This window comes from Nanorana parkeri, unplaced genomic scaffold, assembly GCF_000935625.1.
Source record: "Nanorana parkeri isolate BGI_ZX_2015 unplaced genomic scaffold, ASM93562v1 scaffold3031, whole genome shotgun sequence".
Classification (NCBI taxonomy): domain Eukaryota; kingdom Metazoa; phylum Chordata; class Amphibia; order Anura; family Dicroglossidae; genus Nanorana; species Nanorana parkeri.
This window is the reverse complement of record NW_017309299.1, coordinates 4,072-14,183: the sequence shown is the minus strand read 5'-3', so window position 1 is coordinate 14,183 and position 10,112 is coordinate 4,072. Positions and strand designations below refer to the sequence as shown.

Here is a 10,112-nt window from a genome sequence, read left to right as displayed (position 1 = left end):
TGTGACTGTGGGGGGGGAGGGGACATTAGAGTGTAAGCTCCTCTGTACAGAGACTGATGTGACTGTGGGGGGAGGGGACATTAGAGTGTAAGCTCCTCTGTACAGAGACTGATGTGACTGTGGGGGGAGGGGACATTAGAGTGTAAGCTCCTCTGTACAGACACTGATGTGACTGTGGGGGGAGGGGACATTAGAGTGTAAGCTCCTCTGTACAGACACTGATGTGACTGTGGGGGGAGGAGACATTAGAGTGTAAGCTCCTCTGTACAGAGACTGATGTGACTGGCTCAGTGTTCCCTGTGGTATATGTCATGTTGTCACCTTCTGTCATCTCTACCATCAGTATCTCCTCTGATATCTACCGATGTTCCTCACCCTCAGACTCTCCTCATCTCCTCTTAGTGTCCTCCTCTCTCTCCTCAGAATGTCCGTCATGTTGTCATCCTGATCCCTGGATGACCTTAGTGACCTGGCTGCACCTCGGAGTATGGGCGCCCTGGTATACTGGAGGTGAGAGCGGAGTTCTCCATGAAGGTACGGGTCATCATGGGGGAGGGGGGAGGACATCCTAAGGAAAGAACTAAGGAAAGAGTCTTTTTTTTACAATGGATATAAAATCAGATAAATACGGAGGACTCTCCGGCCGGTTCGGCTCTGAAGGAGGTAAATAGAACATGAAATCTATATGAGTTACAGGGAGGTGTAGACAGAGTTCAGATCGGACGCAAATCCATCCCAGCCCACCAACTCTTTGCCTGATAAGGTCGGTCAGGTGACCTCTGGAGAGGACAAAGAATGGAGGTCATACCTGAAGGTCACTCAGTGTGTGGCGGCTCCTTAAAGCTTTTCTAGACCCAAAAAGAAAACTGCAATATGTATTCACCTTCCTCGTCCTTAGATGTGGTGTCTGCATTAGTTTTATCTTTGCTTCCACCTGGTGATCCTGCCAGTAACACACTTCCTGTCCTGCGGTGACAACACTCACTCAGTGTACTGTATATATAGAGGAACACAGGCAAGGTGCCACATGTCCAAAAATTTAAATCCAAGTCTGCTGTTCTCCTACATCCAGGGCCGGTGCTAGGATTCTTGCCTACACAGGCAAGGTGCATTTTTGCGCCCCTCCCTCTCCCTGTCATCAGATCACTATTCATCAGATCACCATTCATCAGGTCACCATTCATCAGATCACCATTCATCAGATAACCATTCATCAGATCACCAGTCATCAGGTCACCAGTCATCAGATCACTATTAATCAGATCACCATTCATCAGATCACCATTCCTCAGATCACCATTCATCAGATCACCATTCCTCAGATCACCATTCATCAGATCACTATTAATCAGATCACCATTCCTCAGATCACCATTCATCAGATTGCCATTCATCAGATCACCATTCCTCGGTCACCAGTCATCAGATCATCATTCCTCAGGCCACCAGTCATCAGATCATCATTCCTCAGGCCACCAGTCATCAGATCATCATTCCTCAGGCCACCAGTCATCAGATCATCATTCCTCAGGCCACCAGTCATCAGATCATCATTCCTCAGGCCACCAGTCATCAGATCATCATTCCTCAGGCCACCAGTCATCAGATCATCATTCCTCAGGCCACCAGTCATCAGATCATCATTCCTCAGGCCACCAGTCATCAGATCATCATTCCTCAGGCCACCAGTCATCAGATCATCATTCCTCAGGCCACCAGTCATCAGATCATCATTCCTCAGGCCACCAGTCATCAGATCATCATTCCTCAGGCCACCAGTCATCAGATCATCATTCCTCAGGCCACCAGTCATCAGATCATCATTCCTCAGGCCACCAGTCATCAGATCATCATTCCTCAGGCCACCAGTCATCAGATCATCATTCCTCAGGCCACCAGTCATCAGATCATCATTCCTCAGGCCACCAGTCATCAGATCATCATTCCTCAGGCCACCAGTCATCAGATCATCATTCCTCAGGCCACCAGTCATCAGATCATCATTCCTCAGGCCACCAGTCATCAGATCATCATTCCTCAGGCCACCAGTCATCAGATCATCATTCCTCAGGCCACCAGTCATCAGATCATCATTCCTCAGGCCACCAGTCATCAGATCATCATTCCTCAGGCCACCAGTCATCAGATCATCATTCCTCAGGCCACCAGTCATCAGATCATCATTCCTCAGGCCACCAGTCATCAGATCATCATTCCTCAGGCCACCAGTCATCAGATCATCATTCCTCAGGCCACCAGTCATCAGATCATCATTCCTCAGGCCACCAGTCATCAGATCATCATTCCTCAGGCCACCAGTCATCAGATCATCATTCCTCAGGCCACCAGTCATCAGATCATCATTCCTCAGGCCACCAGTCATCAGATCATCATTCCTCAGGCCACCAGTCATCAGATCATCATTCCTCAGGCCACCAGTCATCAGATCATCATTCCTCAGGCCACCAGTCATCAGATCATCATTCCTCAGGCCACCAGTCATCAGATCATCATTCCTCAGGCCACCAGTCATCAGATCATCATTCCTCAGGCCACCAGTCATCAGATCATCATTCCTCAGGCCACCAGTCATCAGATCATCATTCCTCAGGCCACCAGTCATCAGATCATCATTCCTCAGGCCACCAGTCATCAGATCATCATTCCTCAGGCCACCAGTCATCAGATCATCATTCCTCAGGCCACCAGTCATCAGATCATCATTCCTCAGGCCACCAGTCATCAGATCATCATTCCTCAGGCCACCAGTCATCAGATCATCATTCCTCAGGCCACCAGTCATCAGATCATCATTCCTCAGGCCACCAGTCATCAGATCATCATTCCTCAGGCCACCAGTCATCAGATCATCATTCCTCAGGCCACCAGTCATCAGATCATCATTCCTCAGGCCACCAGTCATCAGATCATCATTCCTCAGGCCACCAGTCATCAGATCATCATTCCTCAGGCCACCAGTCATCAGATCATCATTCCTCAGGCCACCAGTCATCAGATCATCATTCCTCAGGCCACCAGTCATCAGATCATCATTCCTCAGGCCACCAGTCATCAGATCATCATTCCTCAGGCCACCAGTCATCAGATCATCATTCCTCAGGCCACCAGTCATCAGATCATCATTCCTCAGGCCACCAGTCATCAGATCATCATTCCTCAGGCCACCAGTCATCAGATCATCATTCCTCAGGCCACCAGTCATCAGATCATCATTCCTCAGGCCACCAGTCATCAGATCATCATTCCTCAGGCCACCAGTCATCAGATCATCATTCCTCAGGCCACCAGTCATCAGATCATCATTCCTCAGGCCACCAGTCATCAGATCATCATTCCTCAGGCCACCAGTCATCAGATCATCATTCCTCAGGCCACCAGTCATCAGATCATCATTCCTCAGGCCACCAGTCATCAGATCATCATTCCTCAGGCCACCAGTCATCAGATCATCATTCCTCAGGCCACCAGTCATCAGATCATCATTCCTCAGGCCACCAGTCATCAGATCATCATTCCTCAGGCCACCAGTCATCAGATCATCATTCCTCAGGCCACCAGTCATCAGATCATCATTCCTCAGGCCACCAGTCATCAGATCATCATTCCTCAGGCCACCAGTCATCAGATCATCATTCCTCAGGCCACCAGTCATCAGATCATCATTCCTCAGGCCACCAGTCATCAGATCATCATTCCTCAGGCCACCAGTCATCAGATCATCATTCCTCAGGCCACCAGTCATCAGATCATCATTCCTCAGGCCACCAGTCATCAGATCATCATTCCTCAGGCCACCAGTCATCAGATCATCATTCCTCAGGCCACCAGTCATCAGATCATCATTCCTCAGGCCACCAGTCATCAGATCATCATTCCTCAGGCCACCAGTCATCAGATCATCATTCCTCAGGCCACCAGTCATCAGATCATCATTCCTCAGGCCACCAGTCATCAGATCATCATTCCTCAGGCCACCAGTCATCAGATCATCATTCCTCAGGCCACCAGTCATCAGATCATCATTCCTCAGGCCACCAGTCATCAGATCATCATTCCTCAGGCCACCAGTCATCAGATCATCATTCCTCAGGCCACCAGTCATCAGATCATCATTCCTCAGGCCACCAGTCATCAGATCATCATTCCTCAGGCCACCAGTCATCAGATCATCATTCCTCAGGCCACCAGTCATCAGATCATCATTCCTCAGGCCACCAGTCATCAGATCATCATTCCTCAGGCCACCAGTCATCAGATCATCATTCCTCAGGCCACCAGTCATCAGATCATCATTCCTCAGGCCACCAGTCATCAGATCATCATTCCTCAGGCCACCAGTCATCAGATCATCATTCCTCAGGCCACCAGTCATCAGATCATCATTCCTCAGGCCACCAGTCATCAGATCATCATTCCTCAGGCCACCAGTCATCAGATCATCATTCCTCAGGCCACCAGTCATCAGATCATCATTCCTCAGGCCACCAGTCATCAGATCATCATTCCTCAGGCCACCAGTCATCAGATCATCATTCCTCAGGCCACCAGTCATCAGATCATCATTCCTCAGGCCACCAGTCATCAGATCATCATTCCTCAGGCCACCAGTCATCAGATCATCATTCCTCAGGCCACCAGTCATCAGATCATCATTCCTCAGGCCACCAGTCATCAGATCATCATTCCTCAGGCCACCAGTCATCAGATCATCATTCCTCAGGCCACCAGTCATCAGATCATCATTCCTCAGGCCACCAGTCATCAGATCATCATTCCTCAGGCCACCAGTCATCAGATCATCATTCCTCAGGCCACCAGTCATCAGATCATCATTCCTCAGGCCACCAGTCATCAGATCATCATTCCTCAGGCCACCAGTCATCAGATCATCATTCCTCAGGCCACCAGTCATCAGATCATCATTCCTCAGGCCACCAGTCATCAGATCATCATTCCTCAGGCCACCAGTCATCAGATCATCATTCCTCAGGCCACCAGTCATCAGATCATCATTCCTCAGGCCACCAGTCATCAGATCATCATTCCTCAGGCCACCAGTCATCAGATCATCATTCCTCAGGCCACCAGTCATCAGATCATCATTCCTCAGGCCACCAGTCATCAGATCATCATTCCTCAGGCCACCAGTCATCAGATCATCATTCCTCAGGCCACCAGTCATCAGATCATCATTCCTCAGGCCACCAGTCATCAAACCCCCATTCCTCAGGCCGCCAGCCATGAGATTGTCATTCATCAGGCCACCGGCTATTAGATTGTCATTCATTAGATCACCATTCATCTGGTCACAATTCATCAGGTCACCATTCATCAGGTCACCATTCATCAGGTCATCATTCATCAGGTCACCATTCATCAGATCACCATTCATCAGGTCACCATTCATTAGGTCACCATTCATCAGTTCACCATTCATCAGGTCACCATTCATCAGATCACCATTCATCAGGTCACCATTCATCAGGTCACCATTCATCAGATCACCAGTCATCAGGTCACCAGTCATCAGATCACCATTCATCAGGTACATCAGGTCATCATTCATTAGATCGCTAGTCATAGGATGACCAGTCATTAGATCACCAGTCATTAGATCACTGTGACTCAAAGTGTAGACAAGCGAGAGGAGCACCAGACCAAATGGTAAAAGAGTCCAAATTGCTTTATTGATTATTAGTTAGATCACATAAAACGGCCAATACATTTCGCGGGCAAAATCACTTCCCCTTCATCAGGTCTACAAAACATGGAAACTGTTCAGTCTTATCACTGACAGAAGTGTATTTTATGTCACAATGACTTGTTATGAAGATTTGCAACAATGTATCGAAGTGCAGTCGTCTTTTCTTATAATCTCTTCATTAATAATTGTGTTTGTATTTTTTGTGTGGAACTGATGAAGGGGGAGTGGTTTCGCACTGACACGCCATGGCTGTTTTATTGTTTCATTAAAGCAATATGGACTCTATTACCATTTGGTCTGGTGCTCCTCCTCTTTGTCTATCCTCTACCAATATGGCCGTCCTAACAAGGAGACGCAGTATGGAACGAGGCAAGGTAAGCTGGCCTGAGGAAAAGATCAGCTGCAAGCTACAATTTTTTTCAAGGTCTTCTTTAGGGTCCGCCCAAGTTTCCAGTTTCCTGGAATATGAAGTATTTTGTCTAACAAGCTCAGTACTGACACACGTGTTGGTGGGAGCTCTATCTTAGATGACCCGGGGACACAAGTTCCCTTTTTTACTCTTTGTGGAGATTCCCCGGTGATTTAAGGCCATTTCTACAAAGAACGAGCGAGCGAAGAGGGACAACAAAAACCCAATAAAATAGGAAATTGTCCTTCTAGTCACCAACATCCGAGTGTTAAAGTGAAGAGAAGATGATTCTGACTAATGAATGAGAAGATGTGGCTTCTGTGATTGGACGTGGTGGCACACAGGTCATCATGGCGACAGACAACTTGACTTGCAGCAGTATTGAGGAGTTCACTCTCAGCGGTTTACCGAATCTGGATGACTTCAATTTCTGGTTTGGTTTTCCTCTCATCTTCATGTATCTGGTGTCTGTCCTGGGAAACTCCACCATCATCTATATCATCATGGTGCACCAAGAACTTCATGAGCCCATGTACATCTTCCTTTCCATGCTTTCAGTGGTGGACCTCGTATTAGCCAACACAGCCATGCCTAAAATGCTGGGAATCTTCTGGTTTGATAGCCCGAAGATCTCCTTCAGCATGTGTCTAACCCAGATGTTCTTCTTCCATTTCCTCTCTACCCTGGAGTCTGCGACACTGGTTACCATGGCCGTAGACCGATATGTGGCCATATGCCACCCTCTTCGATATTCTTCCATCTTAACCTACCGGACCATCACTAAGATCTCTCTGGTCCTTATGCTCAGAGGAGCAGCTGTAATGGTTCCTCTCCCATTTATTATTCAGAGGTTTCCATTGTGGAAGAGCAATCATCTGACACACTCCTATTGTGTCCACCAAGAGCTCATGAAGTTGGCCTGCGCTGACATAAAGGTCAACATCATCTATGGCCTCTTCATTACTCTTTACGTTATGGGCATGGACTCTCTGTTTATCTCCATCTCATATATGCTGATCATAAAGACGGTGGTTTTCCATGTGACTGACGCCAGTCAGAAGGCCATCAGTACGTGTACCTCCCACATATGTGCCGTCCTTATCTACTACATCCCGTATATTGGCCTTGCCGTGGTGCACCGATTTCCCAGTGACACAGTCCCCAATCTTCATATCCTGTGTGGCAATGCCTACCTCCTGCTTGCCCCCGTCATTAACCCTTTGATCTATGGGATTAAGACAAAGAAGATACGCTGCAGACTCAGCAAATATCTCAGTAAAGTATGAAGTGAAGGTGAACAATGGCGGCTCTTCTGGCTCCAACAATCATGGACAATTCTACGACAGATCTCCTGGAATGAATGGAACAATGAGGGCTGTAGCTAGAGTTTTTAGGGGGGACTTGAATGCTTTACAATAAATGTTATTTTATCTGTACAGTTTAAAATTATGTTTTGTATCTTTTACATTATTATAAAACATTTCTACAGATCATTTCTCTGGACCAGCTTACTGATAGTGGACCATGTCTGCACAATGTGTGTCAGCATGGCTGCTTGTAGTCTTCATCTGGGGTGCATATGTCAGGAAGACTTCAGGGTCCCTCTCCAGATTCTGGGTCTGCAGGGTTAGGGTTGAGTGGCTGGGCACTGGTCCATTAGGCATAATGATGAGGCATTGTTATTTAATGCCCCCCCTTAATGCTGAGCAGCAGCAGACCTGCCATCAGTATTGGCACCCACTGGTGAGTCCCACCCTTCCTTTCCCCAGCCATGTGACCCATCACATGACTAGGGAGAGGAGTATCCCTTTCTAGTCAGCTCTGGTACTAATAGCAGGTCTGATGTGGGTGGGAAAGGAAGGGGGAGAATATCCACTGCATTCAGCCCCCACAATGCCTTTCAATTCCCCAAAGACCTCCAAACAGCTACAGATGACCTAACTTCTCAGAGTACCTCTCAGCTCCCACAGTGCCCTCAAACTTCCCATAACACCCCTAAACCTACTACAGGGTCCCTCTGCTTCCACAGTGCCCACCAGCTCCCATAATGCCTCCTAACATCCATAGTGCCCCCAAACCTCCCATAGTGATCTTAAACTTTCCACAGTGCCTCCCCCCCAATCTCCCACAGTGCTCAAAAGCCCCCTGAAAAACATTAACCTCCACATCGGCCCCCAAACCTCCCACAGCGACCTCTACCCCACTGCAAATCCTCCTACCAACTCGCCTTAACTTAATACAGAGACTCCAAACACCCATAATACCCCCAACCTCCAATAGTGTCCCCCAGATCTCACAGTGTACTGCAGTGTACCCCAGTCCCCTCCAGAACCCTCACCCCCCAGAGGGCCACCCAGTGTTCTGCAGAGTCTGATAACCACCTCCAGATCCTATATCACCCACAGTGACACCCAGCCCCATCTAGAGCTCCTGGTGCACTTTAAAGCCCCCTATATCTGTCCTTCTACTGACACCAACATCAGGGCATTTTCCTATTGATTATTCATGCCAGAGTATTCTTCCTCCTACTGACCACCAAACACCAGGCTGATGTCACTTCCTCTGACCATCGACATGAGGCGTTCTTCTTTCCACTCTCTACCTATGTCGGGGCATTTCTCCTCTGACTAATAAATACAGATCATTTCTGTCTCTTAATGTCCATCAACATCCTATGTCTGCATTGACCACCAAAGTAGTCTTTATCTCATTTCTGATGGTTCTGCCCCAAACCTGAACCTCTTCCATACAGACAGGCCTGGAGCCCCATAAGTCGTATAAACTGCACTACAGAAATTATTTCTCTATACTATGCAGACCTAAGACCGGAACTAACACACGGCAGTCCCCAGAGCAACACCAATACACGGCAGACCTCAGACCAGCATCAATACACGGCAGACCTCAGACCAGAAATAATACATGGCAGTCCTCAGACCAACATCAATACAAGGCAGACCTCAGACCTGAACTAATACACGGCTGTCCTCAGACCAGCACCAATACACGGTAGACCTCAGACCGGCACCAATACATGGCAGACCTCAGACCAGAACTAATACACGGCAGTCCTCAGACCAACACCAATACACGGCAGTCCTCAGACCAAAACTAATACACGCTAGACCTCAGACCAGAGCTAATACATTGCAGACCTCAGACCAGAACCAATACACGGCAGACCTCATACCAGAGCTAATGCATTGCAGACCTCATATCAAAACCAATACACTGCAGACCTCAGACCAGAACAAATACAGGACAGACCTTAGAGGAGAAACAATGCAAGGCAGACCTGAGACCAGAAGTGAGTGCTCACTTTCAGCAGGTTCAGCGGGTGGGTGCAGCAGGATGCTCCACAGGAGGCCAGGCCCCCGATGTGAAGGCTCTCAGGAGGGGGCAGATGCGGAGGGTCGCCAGTGGCAGATGCGGAGGGTCTCAGCAGGGGCAGATGCAGAGGCTCTCACCAGTGGCATTTGTGGAGGGTCTCAGCAGGGACAGATGTGGAGGTCTGGAGGCAGATGTGAAGGTTCTGATTGCAGAAGAAACATTCTGGATCCGCACTGAATACTTCCTGTCCATGAGATGCGTCGGATGACATTAACCCTTCGTAGGTCGCTCTGCCTGTGTACGAGCTGCGGCGCTGTGCTCAGCGCATGGAGATCCCTCCGCTCCTGATTTCCCCCGAGATCCCGACATCTCGTATATATGACCCGTCACTGAGCACATCCCAGACCTGCCGCACACAGCGCTGACAGGTACCGACCCCTCCAGACCTTTCATTACCCAGCCAACTCACCTCATGTGACTTATATCTTACCTCCAGCCTCCCTTCAGTCTTCTATCTGACCTCCAGCCTTCCCTTCGGTCTTCTATCTGACCTCCGTCCTCCCCTTCAGTCTTCTATCTGACCTCTGTCCTCCCCTTCAGTCTCCTATCTGACCTCCGTCCTCCCCTTCAGTCTTCTATCTGACCTCC

At 48.6% G+C, this 10,112-nt stretch overlaps 1 protein-coding gene across 1 annotated transcript; it reads left to right on the top strand.

Annotated features, from left to right (window-relative positions):
- The first annotated feature begins 6,484 nt into the window (after positions 1-6,484).
- On the top strand, positions 6,485-7,420 carry LOC108802687 (olfactory receptor 51E1-like). Its single transcript, XM_018574544.1, has one exon. The coding sequence runs from the start codon at positions 6,485-6,487 to the stop codon at positions 7,418-7,420; it is 936 nt and encodes a 311-aa protein (XP_018430046.1).
- Positions 7,421-10,112: the final 2,692 nt, after the last annotated feature.